Source organism: Centropristis striata, chromosome 22 (assembly GCF_030273125.1).
Source record: "Centropristis striata isolate RG_2023a ecotype Rhode Island chromosome 22, C.striata_1.0, whole genome shotgun sequence".
Taxonomy (NCBI): Eukaryota; Metazoa; Chordata; class Actinopteri; order Perciformes; family Serranidae; genus Centropristis; species Centropristis striata.
In genome coordinates, this window is record NC_081538.1 from 4,570,004 (window position 1) to 4,588,319 (window position 18,316).

Below are 18,316 nucleotides of genomic sequence, written 5' to 3' on the forward strand. Positions count from 1 at the left end.
ATTTGGGGGCGAACTGTCCCTTTAAGAAATAGGGAGGTAAAAAAATCAGCTGAGCTGTCAGAATATGTTTTATTCAGAGGGTTAACAGTTTTTGAGTTCAGAACAGTGGTAAGTGTGACAAATGAGTTTCAATTTTTTTTTGTTTTTTTATTAATTTAATTTAATTTTGCTCTGTGTTTGAATGTAATAGTAATAGATGAGAGGCACAAACTGGGGTTAGTGCATGGTGTGACAACATGACAAAACAATCACACAGAAAAGTGTAGGGTTACTTTTATTTACATATAAAAACAAAAAAGTACAGCTGCACAGTCAAAGTGACAGGTTTTTTTTTACACAGTTGGGAGACTAGACACAGAAAGCAACACAAGACCTGTTGGTAGGCCTAAATCTTTTATACGGTTTACAAAAACAGAAATGATTACTTTTCAGGGCATAAAAAGTAAAATATAATATCCAAAGTAATCTTCATTTAGTCTCTTAATAATCTTTGAACATAAACTTTTTGAGTGGATGTCAGCTATGCTAATTTTTTTGTTGCCGGACTCCGTAAATGGTTGAGTTCATGACAATGTGGTAGCTACTTATAACATAAATAATTCTCTATCATACACATCTGGCATGAATAACTAGACACTTAGACAAACTAATCAGCATTGGCTACGAAGCGGTCCATCACAGTCTACTTCAGCATTATTTATCCATATTGAGTGTAAAATGACCAGGTGACGTTTTGGTTACAGCACAGCAAGTACAGTGACCACTTCTTATAGCATAGTTGACTCTTCCCTTTTTATTTATCATATCAGCAGAGTAATCAAGTGATTTGATATATAAATCTGTACATATTGAGAAATCTATGAACAACCTATATACAGAACACACGCTTTGAAAGACAGACACTGAAAAGCAGAAATTTAGGGGGGGAAAGTGACTTCTAAGCCCAATATTTTAAACTGGACTGAAGCGAAGAAGAAACACATATGAAGCCCAATTTAGATTGAATATGTACAACAGATTAACAAAAGTAGAAATACTGCTGTAAAAAAATAACACTTTTACTGAAATATACAAGGAGAACTCCTTTCCATTCATTCTATTAGTCTTTTTTTCCAGGCTAAAAAATAAGCTAATTGTTGGTTTATTGCACCAGGCAACAGAGCGTATTCAAATTGTTAATATCTTTTCTTGCTCCGTAACTTTTTGTATACTGTCTGATTAAAGAGTAACTTAAAACACACTCTGAAAGCTTGTCTTTGCTGACCTCTAGTCAGCAGACTAGACTTTTCATGTTGCTGCAGTGATGTTACCCTGAGACATGATGACATCACTGATGGGTGTGGCTAGGTTTGACTGAGCAGACTTAATTGACTCAAAGGTGAAGTGCTTTAAACCTGTTTTCTTTCTAATGGCCAGCAGGGGGAGCCTCCTCCTCCTCCAAGTCTGTGTATAGAAGTCTATCAGAAAATGAGACCACTTCTAACGCTTTATTGTAACATTTTGGTTGCCTAAAAATGTGTTTGTCAGTGTTAGATTGTATCTAAAGACGCATGTTGTGCATTTAGCTGGTGACTTAGCATTTGCTATACTAACGGTATCAAGTCCTGCCTGGCTCGTAACAACCCTCTTGTCTGAATGTGGCATCTGGCTCCAAAAACCAAGATGTTGACGGCCACAATGCCAGACTTGAGGCTTCAAAAAGTCCACAAACCAATGCATGATGTCACCATGACTAAATGTATATTTTAGACACAGTGACCTTAGACAGCAGCAAAATGGCTTTAAAGTTACTCTTTAAAAAAATCTGTACTGTAACTTTAAAGAGGTCAAAAAATTGAAGGACAAAATAATAATTTGGGTTATGTTTGAATCTGAAGTGAATGATCACAATGTGAAGCTGTGAGACCTATCACCTAGTACAAAATAAATTGTCTTATACTAATTATACCATTTATTTTAACATTTCCTGGCGTCTGTGTAAGTCCCAGTGTGTGTCACAAATTCTCTCAAAGTCCTGCCACTCAGCAATCATTTCTGTGATATTAGTATTAATAAGTAAGGGAGATAATAGTTAGTACCTCAAGGTAACTGTACATAAACACAAGTAATTAATGGCTAAATAGTGGTGGGAAGAGAGAAAAACATTAAAATATAACACAAAAGAAGACCTGGGTTAAACAGTATTTGCAAGAAGCCCGTAGCATTATTCCTAACCTGTATGGTCTTCTGTATGAGGTTTCACTGCTCCGTGGCAGTAAAAATATTTTTCATTTGACTGCCTTCATCTTCAAATGTCCTAACTGGTAATCTCAAAGACAAGTTGACTGTGTTAACTAGCGATTCATCCTTGGAACATTAACTTCCTGCCATGTTTAGAGCTGATTTCATCACAAACAGGGCGGGGCGGATACTAGCTGATGGATGCACAGGAGATTCAGAATAAAGATATCTGATTCAAGCCACATAAAGTTTAGCTGCCTCATTTGTCTTGTCATCATGAAGTTGCCTTTGAAATTTTATTGGAAACAAATAAAGTATAAAAAATATTTTTTTTCATTAACTTATTTACAACATATTTTTTCACTTTATCCCTTTGTTTTTTCTCTAAAAAAAATAAAAATAAAAAACTAACCAGCTCAGTCCCATCTTGGCGTCTGGGCATTGGGACTTAGGTGCACTTTAGTAAGAATTTTGAAAGTATCCAGCACTTTTTGTAGCTTACAGTCTGTGTACCAGAAAGATATATACGGGAGCTTTGCTCTTAGAAGTCAGAGTCAGCATCCATAAGCTCCGCCTCCATTAAATTGGTCCGGGAGTGAATGGGTCCATAGCCGGCCCTTCGGCCTGCTGGTACCCGAGCCACTTGGGCCAACCTCTCCGACAGCCCGTCATTGAGATCCACCTCCCTGGGGTAGCGGCAAGACCCACTGGGCTGCCATGTGGAGCCTGAGGGGAGGCAGCGCGGACCAAGACCCAGATCCTCTGGGCGGTCGCTGAAGGTTTGAGGGTTAGAGAGCAGGATGCGGCCATAGCTGTTCCGGCTGCTCTGGTAAGCTGGGTAAGGACACCTCTCCTCACAGGACAGGGGGTGGGAGGGCTGGAAATCCGGGTAGGACCCCGGCAGAACTTCCTCCTGCAGCTTCTGCTGCTCCCTTAGATTAGCCACCAGACTGGGATGGTTAGGCAGTTTGGGCAGGCGAGGCACTGAGCTGCGACCAAACTCACGCTGCCGATAAGCCTGGTGGTCCACCGCCTCCTCCGCTGGACGCACCTCCTTCTTCCTCTTCTTCTTCTTCTTTTTCCTCTTTATCATCTCTGGAGAAATCTCAGCCTCCACCATCCACAGCCTGTTCCTCTCCTCTGGAGGTGGCACTGCGAAGGAAGAACAGAAAATAAGTAGGTAAGCGACAATTGGGTAAAGATGAAAAAAGGGGAAGAATGATAAACAGGGTTCCTACACCTTTTCCAACATCAAATTCAATAATGTTTCAAGCATTTTCAAAGTGCAAGCTTTTCCAGCACTTTACAGCTGTAGGATTTCCATATTTATAAACAGCACATGCAGTATATAAACTATATGGAGTATTACTTATATGGAGTATTTTTCTTCTAAATCAATTAGATGTTATTGAGCTATAACAACACCAACATTTTATCTTTCAAAATGTGTCACCTAAATTCACATTAAAATTCAAGTGTTTGGTAACACTTTACAACAACCATCATTTATAGATGGTAAACAGATAGTTTATTAATGTTTAATCATCATTTATAAACCATATATAAGCCATTTAGAATGGTAAATAAATAATTTATTAATGTTTAACTAACTACATCATTTATAAATGGCTAATAGATGGTATAGTAATGTAAGTTTATAGTTACTTTATCATTAACAAACAATTAAATTAAAACTAATAGTTAATTAATGGTTTTAGTTGCACTCATTATAACATTTTTAACACCATATTAAGTATGTTAATGATTTTGAAATGGTTCATATGCCTTTAAGAAATTGGTTTAAAACATTTAAAGATTAAATATGTATATAGCACTTTGTAAATGGTTATTAATTGGTTTATAAACAATCTATAAACATAAGTTAGATGGTTCTTGTAAAGTGTTACCAAGTGTTTTTCAAGGACACCCATCCCCTATAGTAACCCCAGATGAAAGGGAAGACTGGTGACTTGTGATTTGAGATGTTCTGCATGTAGAACAGTAGGTGTAATGTCAGAGCCCTGGCCTCCAGATCCCACCTGGTGTACCAGTTGGAGTCACAGAGATGTCCTGAGGCAGGATGGCACCTCGCCTGGCCACCATCTTAGTCACATGCTGCGCCCAAGCTGATGACATGTCATTTGATGGCTCATTTAGTTCAAAATTGATTCCAGCTATGAATGACAAAAAGACAAACCACAAACTCAATTTAGGGACAAGCGAGGACAGCTTTAAACCCAACGTACACTTAATGGCTCCCCCGCGGTGCCTCTATAGCTCTGAACTGCTCCAAGCTAAACAAGCATGGCCGCCGCAGCAGCCTCACAGCTTACATGAGCAGAGGTATGTGTCATGCACTTCTTAGCTACAGACATAACAGTTGTCCCTGACTGTGTAGCCTCCGGGCCACAAAAAAAGCAAATGGAAAATCTGTTCAGGCCAAACCTGAAAGACAAATAATGCATAGTGGATCTTTATATCAGCACATGTGGTGCCATTTTTGACATTACACACCAAAGCTTAGAGAGGTGGTACACCCAAATTAGACATATTTTTTCACTTACCTCTAGTGGGATCTACACTGCTCTACAAAGAAAGAGCAGGAACTACAAAAAAAGCTAAAGCAGGGAAAATTGTACCTTTATGGACTTTATGAGTCTAATGCAATTTCTTAACCACACACACAAAGTTTAACTCTAGTCATGACAAGTCATTTTTATCTCCAGCTAGATTTAACAGGACTTGACCCTCTTGCCTTAGCTGTATAGCTGACCAGTTGTTGTAGTTTTAGCTGTGTTTTATTGTGACTGCAGTGCCCCTATGACTAAATGATATATTTCTACAGCATATAAAAGTGTTGCATTGTAAAATTAATGCCAATTCAGTTCTGTCTTAACAAAATTCTGAATAAAAATGTAGTTTTGTAGGCTTTTGGCTTTTGTAGGGCAGTAGACATGCGCAAAGGTTTGGATTTATGTGCCCACATTGTAATATATCCAAGAGTCAGCCAAGCCACCCTTAAACAATGGACATGAGTGGCATTTTGTCTGTAGTGCTCACAGTAGTGAAAAGCTAAAAACAATGCGTCTTTCTAGAAAAACATCCCGTTTAAAAAGCTTTTTGTACTAAAGAAGTAGTGCTGACTAGAAGACATAAATAACTGCTTTGCTAGATACATCTACAGAGAAGTAAGAAACTGTCTTTTATAATTTTGGTGGAGCAACCCTTTACCTTAGGGGAAAAAGGGAGCATCTTGTGAATAATATGCATGCACAATAACCAGACTAAAATGAGATATGATCTCCACTATAAATAATCCATATAAGACATCTTGCAGTTTCTGTTATTTACCACAAGATGGAAGTATGTAAACATCACCAGACATGACTTTCACTGTTCATTCAACCCAAAAAGTGGACAATATGACAAACATTCATACAAACATAGGTCAGTCACTCTCAGTTTAGGCCAGGGGTGTCAAACTCTGGCCCGCAGGCCAAATTTGGCCCGCAGTGTAATTTTATTTGGCCCGCGAGGCAATACCAAATTATTATATTATTATTGTACTATAAAAACTGACCCGCCGGTATTATACAGCGCATTTACCGCTAATACTAGATTTATTATTGTTATTTTATTTTTAAATGTATTAACCTGTTGAAAAACTTTATTTTGATATTTAAATCAGAAGGATGCAAATAGAAAAGAGGCATACGATTTTTATTTAATTTTTATTTAATAAATTAATGACATTGATGTGTTTTTTATTTGAAATTTGATTTTGCATGTCTGCACTATTTAGTTATATATTGTATGTTTATAAGTGTTGCTGGCTCCATATTTAATGTTAAAGCAAAACATGTTTGGTACATATTAAAAGGTTTATTTATTCAATGTTGGCCCGCGATTTTATTCAAGTTTTAAATTTTGGCCCATTGTGTATTTGAGTTTGACAGCCCTGGTTTAGGCAGATGAAATGATCTGAGTTTTTTTCAAACACTGAGCTACTCACCCACTGGCCCATCATGGGACACGGTGTGCATGCTGAAGGACAGCTCCTTCTCCGGGTCCTTGTGAAGCTCCTTCCTCATCGCGAACGCCTTGGCAATCATCTTGCTCTTCTTGATCCTCTTGGGTTCATTGTCACTACGGCCAATAATCCTGACACAGAAGCAGAAGGCAGGTTTAGAAAGAGAGACACTGAGTGGCAATATCTGCTGGTTAGGAAGAGCCAACTGAGGATCATCCCATCAGCAGCCATGTGACACTGGGCAAGATGCAGATTTCCAACACATTCTCCCATTTAACGTCACGCTAGATGAGGCAGCGTTAAACCCACTCTGAAAACAATAATTCCAAGAAGCTGAATTACTGTTTTTTTTTTCTCCAAAGCTGAAAGGAAACTAATTCCAGTGGGCAAAATCCCAGTCACAGTGAGCCCTTGTGAGCGCTGTTACAAAACCAAGGATTAACACTGCAAACCTAAATGCTCACACTGGGAAAACACAGCAAGACTTTGGCATTTTTATGCTCCCATTCCTTTTAATGATCACAGTGAAAATCCCCAGTTTTTATCATATTGTTTGGCAGGAGAAGTCTGCTTGGTTCGAACATGTTTTGGTGCACAGAGATTAGATTTTTCCCAGGCAGTTATCATATCTGTAAAACCATATATGGACATGGACAGGCATGAAGCCAGTGGTGGAATTTAACATTTACTCAAGTACTGTACTTAATTACAATATTGTGGTACATATGTAACTTAAATACTTCCACTACATTTGAGAGGCAAATATTGTATTTTTTACTCCACTTCATTTAGCTGCCAGATTTTGTTACTTTTCATATCAGTTAAAGATTTTTTTAAAAATCACATAAAAGGAATTTGTTAAATTTCGCCCACCAGGACAACAGTAAAATGCTGCTTACATAAATTCTTTAAAAAATAATAATGCAATTATATATTTAGAATATTTATAACAATCTGAGTGGGGTCAACTACTTTTACTTTTGATACTTTAAGTACATTTTGAAGCTGGTACTTTTGCACTTTTACTTAAGTACGTTTTGAATGCAGGCCTTTCACTTGTAGTAGAGTAATTCTGCAGTGTGGTATTAGCACTTTTACTTAATTAAGGGATCTAAATACTTCTTCCATCAATACATGTAGCCATGATGTGAACACAAGCAATGAGAAAAGACAGATACAGAGATTGGAAAAGAGTATTTCGAAAGCAGAAACATAACAACTGACATAGAACACAATCTTCAGAATCGTTTTTTTTTTTACAGAAACGAGGGAGAAAAGCCAGAAAACTATCCCTTTTATCTACTTTTAATGTTACATTTCACTCGATGTTTGCTTACTTGCACCAGGTTCGTTTCCAGATGAGGATGGTGGCCTTGGTCCAGACCCAGGTACTCATAGCAATTCCCGTCCCAAACATGGAGAACAGGTTGATTTTCTCCACCATCAGGCTGGGCCGGTTCTTAATGGTGCATTCTGGGATTGGCTTATTGGTCTGAGAGGCGATTGTCACGTTGGCTTCACACCTGTTATAAAAAATCATAGAGGAGATCAGTCTACGTCTCGACCACGCCACATGTGCCTCCTGCACCTTCTAGAAATATGACTGAGGTACAGTCAAATGCTGGGTCTGGTAAATAAGAAAGTCTTTTACTTGTCCGGGCAGGAGAGAGCGGTTTACATTTTTGAGGCTAAATTAATTCCAACACAGCCAGTGTCAACACTGTGGGGAAATAGGGCTGCATTCACCGCTGTGAGCTGTTGAGCGGTTGAGCGGCGGTTTGGAGGCTCAACAACATCAGTTTGTGGATTTCTGTGTGGAGGGTTTGCAGGTGTGCAGCAACACACGTGCTGCAAATCACAGGATTTCTGCAACCTAAAGACACGATGCAATGAAAACTCACAGCACATATTCTCTGAAGCTCCTCTCCCATTCAGCCTGGTTGAAGAAGTCATAGAAGTGGCAGCCGAAGGTTATGAAAACAAAGCCAAAGGCGAGGAATCCAAATATACCTGGCAAGAAGAAATAGAACAATAAATCAGACGGGAAATACCAAATATCTGACTCTCAATTGCATACACAGAGAGGAAAATGTACCTTAAAAAAGGGTTTTCCTGTTAAATTCCACTGGACATTTTAACATGGCTGTGAGTGAGCTACAGAGAGGGCAAGAAGGGCTTTTTATGCCATTAAAAGGAACATTATGATTGACATTCCGAATAAGATCCTGGCTCCCAAGACCCAATAATATTATATGGTAGTGTAGTGTGGGGTCCAACAACCAGCCAAGACCTCCCAAAATGGGGAAAAACATCCGCTGGAAAACCCTGCATGCAGGATTGTGCAAAAACATACTTAAGAGTTCACAGACACACAGTTAATAATGCATGCAGGACAGAACTTGGCCAGTAACCTATAATAATTCCAATTAAATAGCCAAAAGTAATCAAATTTAATAAACACCTCATCTACTAGTACAGGACTTGAAAAAAAGAGTATTCTCTGCCAACACACCAGGGCTTCAAAATAATCCGGGCCAACCAAATCATTTCAAAACAAAGAGAAAATTATATAAAATGTTGGAGCGAAACCATCAAAGCAACAAAGTCAATTAGATTTCTATTTGACCCTAAACAGAGAGTGCATGGTGGCAGAGTACCTGACCACCATGACTGATTAAAAAAAAACACTGACAGTGTACAGAGTGAGTGGACACAGTGTGTTCCTCTTGATATTTAAAAGACATTTTGTTAAATGAATTACAGATGCCCTTGTTTTACTTTTAAGATAAAAATTCAAGCATTTTAGATTTTCCTTAACCAAGGATTTTCAGACTATGAAAGCATTTATGAGCACATCTAAATTGTTGTGAAAAATGAAATGTACAAAATTAGTTTATACCAACAGTAATCAATGCATTTTAAAACTTTTTTTTATTTTACCAGCTGTTCATATTCACTTAATCATGATTGTAAGAGCAGATTTAATGTTGATTGTTGTGTGTATCATGGTCCAACTGTGATTGGCGGGTCCGCCTATATAGGTGGGAACCTTTTGGGGGCTCGTCAGGTGTTTTCCAACCGGAAGGGGAAAAACAGTTTTTGACTGCTACGCTATACGTTACGCTGCGGTGCGCAGCGCTCGTTATGCTTCGCGCAGATGTATGTATAAGAGATAGTATGATGGAAGCATGATATGTTAAATAAATGGAATTGTTTTGCATATAAACTAAAAATCAACTGGACTCTTATTCATCATTCATGGCCAAGTAAAAGCATGTCAATTAATTTTCCTGTTGAAATGCCTCAGTGGCTTAAAGCATTGGCTGAGCTTCTACAATGATTATTCAATGTGTGCTAATTTCCAGACTAAAGGATCAACAGAGGATTTTTTACAGAGGATTTTTTCAGCTTTCGTTATGAGGTACCTTCGCTTATCTTGTTCAAAACAGAGAGAGACAAGAAACAAATATGAGGACGGGAGTTCAAAGTTCTGTGTTTAGTGTGCCAAACTACAGGCTGTTAGAAGATTTCATTTCTTCACCGCACATCCAGGTCTCAACTCTGATCACAACCAGGATGAATTTTACTCTTATACTATTTCTCAGGTAAGAAGAATAGAGAACATACCAAGTCTCAGCATTGTCTCGTTGATTTTGCTGGCAGCTTTCTCACTCAGCAGTCCTGGGTGGTTACTCTTAATGGAAAACAAAGTCATGACACCTAAAAAGGGAAATAAAGAGAATCAGTCAGTGTTTGGTGGCTGTGGGGATGAACCTGAGGCCCCGTTTACATGATGACGGTCTGGACAGAAGACGCAAAAGTGGCGTCGCGTCTTCACTTTTTATTCCGCGTTTAGATGAGTGTTTTCAGGAGGAAATCTGTGTGCATACGGTGACGCAAAAGTGTGTGGAATTCAATTGGATATGCATGCCAGGCGGCCAGGTGGCGCTGTGATAAACTATCACACAACGCCATGTCCGCGTGCATGTGTAGAATCCGCCATGTTTGTTTATTTCCCTGTACTGGCACATGTATGTGACGTAAACGCATACGCGACATGAGCCGATCTGAGCAGAGTTTTGCATCTTGGCAGTGTAGACGGACACACTACGGCGGAGCGTATTTAACTTTTCCACTTTGGAGGGTGGTTTCAGATTTTTGCGTTTTTAAGCCCCAAAAACGCCGTCACCGTCGAAACAAAAGGCACTTCCGATAAAATATTTTGTCATTTTTACCCGCAAGCGTCCTCATGTAAACGTGGCCTGAGGCACACTTTAAAGATTTGGATAAAATAAGTAATATTGATTTTGGATGTTGCTGAACTATTTCACTTGAATGTAAACATTACTCACCCCGAATAAGAAAGTAGCCGCCGACCACAAGCACCACTCCAATGGGAGCCAGCACAAACCCAGCTCGGTATCTGTAGTTTTTGTAGCCCACAAAACAGATCCCACTCACTGAATCTCCATCCACCTGCAGAGCATAATAGAGGCACAACAAATGATTAAAAAAGTTCATCTTTTACTCATGACTGGTGACAGTTTTTTAACCTCAGAGTGTCAGACTTGATGTGTGGAAAGTCTCCCTACACACCTCAGCGATAGCCAGAATGGCCACAGTGAGGATGAACGGGACGGACCAGGTGACCATGTGGAAGTAGGAGGTTCTGCCGGACAGCGGCTGGTGCGTGGTGCCCAGGGCTTTGAAGGACGTGTGCCATGCATAGGTCAGCATGACGAACCAAATCACACCCGACATCAGGGAGTAGTACACGATGATGAAGATGGTGACGCAGGAGAGCGTCTCTGAAGACCTGCAGAGAACAGACACACATGGATGTGATTTTTAGGGTTATGATTTCTAGCTGAGGCTATAGATTGTTAGGAAAAACCTGCATGGTTTACCTTTAACCCTTTATCAGGCAAAGAACTATATTTAGTAACTTCAGGTAATATTTCAAGAAAAAAGTAAAGCAAATTTACTAGATTAAAGTGGCAAATCTACAAGAAAAAAAGTCGCAGATTGAAGAGATTTAAAGTAGCAAATCTGTGCGAAAAAAGTTGCAGATTTATGAGAAAAAAGTGGGAAAAGCAACTTTTTTCTCCCAGATTCACCACTTTAAATCTCATAAATCTGCGTGAATTTGCCCCTTTAATCTCGTAAACTTTTTTCTCAAAATATTATTTTCATATGTTTTTTTTACACATTCTGGCTGTATTTTATATCCTCCAATATTCTCTAGGGTTAAAATTTGGAATTTGCAAGTATTTCAATGAGTTCCCTATTAAGGGTTAAAGTGGTGAATCTGGGAGAAAAAAGTTGCTTTTTTCCCCAGTTTTTTCGCACAGATTTGCCACTTTAAATCTCTTAAATCTACGACTTTTTTTCTTGTAGATTTGCCACTTCACCCTAGTAAATTTGCAACTTTTTTCTCGAAATATTACCTGAAGTTACCAAATATAGTTCTTTGCCTGATAAAGGGTTAACAAACACATAGACACAGGGCGAGATATGACTGTGATTAAGCTAATCTGATGTCATAACTGACCAGGGGAAGACTTTCACTTACGAGGGCTCCCCGAGTCGCATGGTGTTGTCGCTCTTGCACACAATCTCGTCACGTGCTCCATCCAGGAACTGGGCCAGCCAGCCGATACTGCCCACGAAGAAACAGGCGTTGATGTAGAAGAGAATGACAGCTGGGTACCGGTTGGAGTTCTTCCAGTCGGCAAGAAACGTGGCCTGAAATAAAGGAGATTTTGAAAGTCAGAGGAGGGTTGAAAAGAGGAACATCAATAGGAAAGGTAGGTTCAGAATCATGGGTACTGTAGTTAAGTCTCACCAGGGTGAAGAAGGTGCAGAGGAGGGTGATGGTGCCGAAGTAAGCGATGTAGGCGTGCATGTCATTGTGTTCCTCCTCAGTGAACAGAGGGTTGTCACACTGGATCCCGCAGCCCTCCACGTCCTTGTACCAACTGGACTGGATGTCTGTCTTCACCAGGGGAGCTTCACACTGGCCGGACATGTTGAACTTCAGCTTCTGCACCTCATTCTGCACACAGGGAAGGCAAGAGGAAAGGTGAGCGTCTAACTACAGTGATATCTCTTTTTGTGCACCCTGACCTCTGACCTGCACTGAAAAAAGACACAATATGGTTCTTCCGGACACCTGAAATTACAGCTAAATTTAGCACTACGCATTCAAATAAGTGTTGGAGAAACTGTGGCCCACACATTGGCAATCAGACCCACATACTATGGCTATGCCCAAAACTGAAAGCATTCTGGAAGGAAGTGTTTGAAACAGTTCATAAAATATTTGGTGGAAATATTACTATGGATCCAATGGTGGCCCTACTAGGTCTATTACCAAAAGGCATTGAAGGAAGAGCCAAAAAAGATCTCTTACAGATATTACTAGCAACAGCAATTAAATGCATTACAGTAAGGTGGCTGAAGCCTGACCCCCCAACATATAGTATGTGGTCTGAAAAAATAAAGGAAATATATCAAATGGAACAAATAACATACTCCTTAAGACTTCAAAAACATATATTCACTAAAAGGTGGAGCCCTGCTATTGGTATACTGATATAATTTTATTTATTTTATTCCATTTTAATTTATATTTTTCTTTGTCATTATAGTCTCTGTATTTTTTTTTGATGTACCATGTGTATGAAACAGCAGATATGTTGAATATGATTCTGTACACGATTGTGAATGAAACTTAAATAAAAACTAAGTTAAAAGACACAATATTACATAACAATGAGGCGTACCGAACAGCCCACAGGGAATTTGTCACATTTGAGGAAGCTGGGCCAGCCTCTCTCCTGGTCCACGATGCTGCATGGTCGACGCGTAGCCAGACACAGGCTCTGGCTGGGCAGCTCCACCCGACCGTTCTCACATTTGGGCATGTAGACGGCACAGAGCAGAGGCTGGATGACCGACCAGCATCGAGGAGCGTTCCGCAGACCTAGGACAGAAAAAAACGTAAACTTAAACATTGTGAAACATCAAAGTTAGACATGAGAGATGTGGGCTACATATATCAGAATGATGGAAGTGATGGTGATCATTGTTTTGATCATCATCTTTCTATACAAGCAGGAAGTGTCTGTGTGTGTGTGTGTGTGTGTGTGTGTGTGTAGATGTGTGTCTAGGGCATATCTCTCTGACCGTTAGTGAGACTGACCTATGATTTCGTATGTGGCTTGCACATGGCACAAAGTTGTGCATCCTTGATTTTAAAGATTTTTAAATTCATTTTTCAAAATATCATTATTTACGTAGGACGTGTTGCAGCATTGCACTGTTTCCGATCGGACACCTTTTAGGGGAGCTCCGCCTCATTGTGTGATAGACCTACACCTGGAGTTTTAAAGTGCGCTACAAGGTTCGATTTTCCAATAATATTTGAATAGTTTCCAGCGAATATCAAAGTTCAATATGTATGTGCTGGATGGTGTGTGTACCTTATGAAAAGTAAGTGTTTTATGGATTTGCAGACGTTGTAGTGTGGCATGTAATGTACGAATACTGTACATACTTCCTACGGGCACTGCACTAGTACTAACAATTTGCCAAACCTGGAAGGTGGAGATGTGCAATTTAATTGTTCAAAGAGTGTTTTGTTGTGATTTTTCTTGACAGTTACAGTTGGTTTTATCATAACATAACTAAATGACTGAGGATACCTCAGTTCACATCAACTAATTCATTGTGCAACCGCATTTTTTAAAACTAGATTAGTCAATTAACAGATCAGCCAATCAACAGAAAATTGATCAGCAGAAATGCCAAACGTTTGCAGCCGTGTATGCTACAGTTCTTGGTCATACATGATAATTAATTTAACATTGTTGGTCAGACAAAACAAGCAATTTGAAGACGTAACACTGGATGATTTGCATTTTTCAATATTTTTGTTTATGATAAGTGCCAGAAGGAAAATTATTTGTAGTTGCTGCCCTATCCATAATTGCAATTGTCATAAAAACACAAAACAGATGATTTATTTGAGAGAAATCATGATTAAATGTGATTTTTTTTGTTTGTTGTTGAAATGTTTAGAATCATAAGAGAAATATTATATGAATGGATGATACAAGTCTGCTCTAATCAAGGACAGTACTAAGTTACATATGAGCCAGAATAAACAATATGCACCAATACAAACAGGCTGCTCATCACATCTGAGTGATTCTACAGCCCCTCACGTCTGTGATTCAGTGACCTGGGTCTGACAGCTCATTAGTGAGTGCTTATGAATGTGAAGCAGAATATCTAAAACCCTTTTATTAGTGAAACTCTCCCATTGTTAGCTGCCTCACACCTATGAGTGATTCCTTTTGTTGCCTTTAATTGCTTTTAACCCTTTATTTCCTGTTCCCATCTCTACCCCTGTGACCTGAGGCTGCTCATCACAGGCCATTGTCATACCAATTAACATTATTATCACGTACAAACAACGCAAATAATACTGACTATTTCTGTGTAGTGGCACTGCTTATGTTAATATTTAGCTGCTACAAATTAAAAGCGTGAAAGCCAGGGTCTCATTCAACATGTACATGGCATTTTAGGGAGATTTATAGTGAAATTATGGTAACTATTGATCACATTCAAAACAAATAAGTCATGTTATGTATTAACATGGCTGTATTTTATTTACATTTAATCACTATAACTGGGATTTATCCTACTTTTATTGTTTTTCTAACAGGGTTTTATAATGATTAGCACTCTTCTTCTACGGTCTATAAACTATATAATGAGATGTTTAGCCTTTATATGGAGACATTAAATCTCACCGGACCACATGGTCAACTTCTCAAAAGCTTCTTCTTGGGTGTCGGAGTCCTCGGCCAGGATCAGAGAAGTATGTGTGTAGGGTAAAGGTGATCCCAGGCATGTGTTGTATTTAAGTGCCTCACAAGTTGAGGTTTTCTTGCAGTTATCCTCAAATATGGTCCCGTTTGGAGACAACACCGCCTCGGAGCCTGAAAGCCAGGCAGCCCAGACGCAAAGCATCCCGTAAAATCCAACAATGGGGCTCCGAGTCTGGGAAGACATCTTGAGAGAAGAGATTCAACTGTGCAAAAGCGAGATCACTGTGAATTCTTGCGCTTCAGTTATCCTTTTCCCCAAGAAACCCAAAGATGAGGTTTTCTTCATTAGAATAGGTTTCCAAACTCGGCATGGTGAGGGGAAAATCTGCGGAGCGCTTCAAAGTTTTCTCGCAGTCCTCCCAAACTTTTTTATTCTGCACTTCTCGTCCGATCCCTGATGGATCCTCCTGAATTCCTTCATTATCCAAATCCGAACAGCTCCCCAAAACTGTCCTCGCCTCTTAGAAAAAACGCATCATCAACTCAAACCCATACAAAGTATTCATTTGAAGCATTTAGGCTGGCGATGAAAAAGACATCAGGCCGAGAAAGTTGCAGATTCGCCCTCCCCCCACTTCCAAAAAACTTGCCATGAAAAAGTCTGGATGTGTGTAATAGGATCCCTGGCTCAGATGCACCACCCCCTTCTTCTCCGCAGCCCCCCTGTTTAATGCTGGCAGAAAAATAAGATGATAAACGATCCTACATCTCTTCACGTGTCCTAAGAAGTGATCTTGGTCCCGGTGAAGTGTCTGCTGAGAGCTTTCTGTGTTGTGTTGCAGCTCAGTGCTGCTTGTTTTTTGTCTCTGGTATGCACATGGTGGGGGAGAGCCAGGGCAACAAAACCTCCCCTCCCATCCCCCTCTGCAAGTGGAAGAATGTGCCTTATGGCAGGCCTTCTCAAAGTTTCTCATCTCAAGGACCCCCAAAACAACACAGACCCCCTTCTGACAGGTTATCTCTCACATGGGAAGGGTTAGTAGTTAGTGCTGAATCACACACCTGCAGGATCTTATACATGTCCCCATCTATGAGAGAGTGAAGCTGAAATGCTTCTTATTTTTATTATGAAACCCTTAAAAATCACAGGGGGTCCCAAGACCCTCTGAGAGCTACTGATCAATAACAAATCAATATACAGAAGCTATAATACAGCACTCATTTACATAATAAGATGTTCATAAACTATTCATGTGCACATATGGACTCAAAATGTCTTGTCTTTTTTATCTCTAACTCTGTTTTGGATTGAGTTTTTATTACTATTTTATTCTATTTTTATTTTATTGTTTTACTGTTTTTAGTATTTTATTGTTTTCATTGTTTTTATTTATACCTATTTGTGTATGATTTATTCTATTTTAATAACTTTGGTCTAAAATTTTACAGCACTTTGGTCAACTGAGGTTGTTTTTAAATGTGCTCTATAAATAAACTTTGACTTGACTTGACTCAAAATAATGTATTATCAGCTTTTCATCATCTTTGATTAATATACAAATTTATATGCTACTAGTTTTTACACAATTCTGGAATCTCTAACTCTGATACAATACCTTAAAAAAATATTGATATTCAGTACTATTTTCATGGAAAAAATGACACATTGAGGGCATTAAATTTGAGATTCAAGGGGGAAAAAAGACAGTTATAAAAAAGGAATTAACCTAGTACATTGTAGTACTAATGTAACTATATATTTTACTATAGTATTGTTACAATTAAAATTTTTTTTACTTCAATAAAACACCATAAGAAATATTGATATTCTACGCCATTTTCCGTCACAGGGGAAAATCAAAACAACATTTAGGGCATAAAATGTTATATTTTTTTTTATTAAAAGATAAATATAAGAGAAGTAGTACAGTGTATTTTTATAATGTACGATAAGATAGTATAAAAGAAAAGAGAATGTACCAATGTGCCGATACTGGGGGAAAATGATTATTGAAAACCATTTATTATCAATATATAGACCTATTGATCCTTCTATATTTTTGAGAACACTACATGTTACAGCAGCCCACGAGGCTGGTTAATACATAAACACACAGACATATAACAAAATATTAGAGAGAAAAAAATGAATTGAAGACTCGTACAACTATTTATATAGAAGGAAATCCAGTAGCCCTAATATGAGAGAGCCATAACATGTGTATTACATATGATAAATATACATAAGTGTGAATAATTAATACAAAATGGACAAACATAAATATATAAGATATAGGCTGAGAAGTTTTTAAAATTACAATAATACTAAAATATTAGGAATGAAAACTGTGACATATCCACACAACATACAGCGAGTGTTCAGCATGTTATCTAATCTGCTTAATGATGTTTGTTCCTGGAAGGAAGAGTAAACTCACTTCAGCCCTTCCCAAGACGAGAATGTACCCGTATGATAGAAATGACATACACTGCAAAAAAAGAAAAGTTGGGTAAACTCAAAATTTCAAGGCAACAAACTTCGATAAAAGTTTAAGTTGGACAATTAAACTAAATATTTTAAGTTTTGTTTTTGAGTTTGCTCAACTCTGAATTTCTCTGGCACGATTGTAACGCCGCTATGAAATGTCAGCTAATGTTGTGACCACAATTTTGAGTTAGCATTGATACGCTAATGGCTACTCTTGTAGCTGTAACAAGCAGCGCCGCTAGCATCAGTTAGCCACTAGCATCAGTTAGCCGCTAGCATCAGTTAGCCACTAGCATCAGTTAGCCACTAGCATCAGTTAGCCGCTAGCATCAGTTAGCCACTAGCATCAGTTAGCCGCTAGCATCAGTTAGCCACTAGCATCAGTTAGCCACTAGCATCAGTTAGCCGCTAGCATCAGTTAGCCGCTAGCTTTCGCTAATGACCAAATTTCACAACAAAGAAATAAGAGTTATCAGAACTATTGTCCCTTGTTGTGAACCCCAACTTAAAAACATAAGTAACAACAACTCCCCAACTTGTTTTTGAGCAGACAACTGGCTTCCTTTGTTGTGCTAACTTACATTATGTCCCTAAATGTCAGTAATTTATATAAATTATATATATAAGTTTTACCAAATTAAATCACTGTTTTAGGCCAAAAAATACAAGTTGGCTTTTTTGCAGTGTAACTCTTTATAGTGAAAATACATTGACATTTATAACTGCAATTTCTATCAG

At 38.7% G+C, this 18,316-nt stretch overlaps 1 protein-coding gene across 1 annotated transcript; it reads right to left on the minus strand.

Annotated features, from left to right (window-relative positions):
* Positions 1-1,819: 1,819 nt before the first annotated feature.
* Positions 1,820-15,892, minus strand: smo (smoothened, frizzled class receptor). The gene is made up of 12 exons (XM_059325858.1): positions 15,073-15,892; positions 13,036-13,235; positions 12,096-12,305; positions 11,823-11,995; positions 10,847-11,066; positions 10,603-10,726; positions 9,878-9,970; positions 8,152-8,260; positions 7,588-7,773; positions 6,233-6,381; positions 4,260-4,394; positions 1,820-3,372 (listed from the first exon to the last, which is right to left on the minus strand). The coding sequence occupies exons 1-12, from the start codon at positions 15,332-15,334 to the stop codon at positions 2,762-2,764; spliced, it is 2,472 nt and encodes an 823-aa protein (XP_059181841.1). The 5' UTR covers positions 15,335-15,892; the 3' UTR covers positions 1,820-2,761.
* Between the last annotated feature and the right edge of the window lie 2,424 nt (positions 15,893-18,316).

Coding starts and splice junctions, on each gene's coding strand:
- smo (XM_059325858.1), bottom strand. CDS start 15,334: ATGTCTTCCCAGACTCGGAGCCCCATTGTTGGATTTTACGGGATGCTT. Junction 13,236..15,072: donor GAAGTTGACCATGTGGTCCG/GTGAGATTTAAT, acceptor TTTCTGTCCTAG/GTCTGCGGAACGCTCCTCGA. Junction 3,373..4,259: donor GACTCCAACTGGTACACCAG/GTGGGATCTGGA, acceptor CTTCCTTCGCAG/TGCCACCTCCAGAGGAGAGG.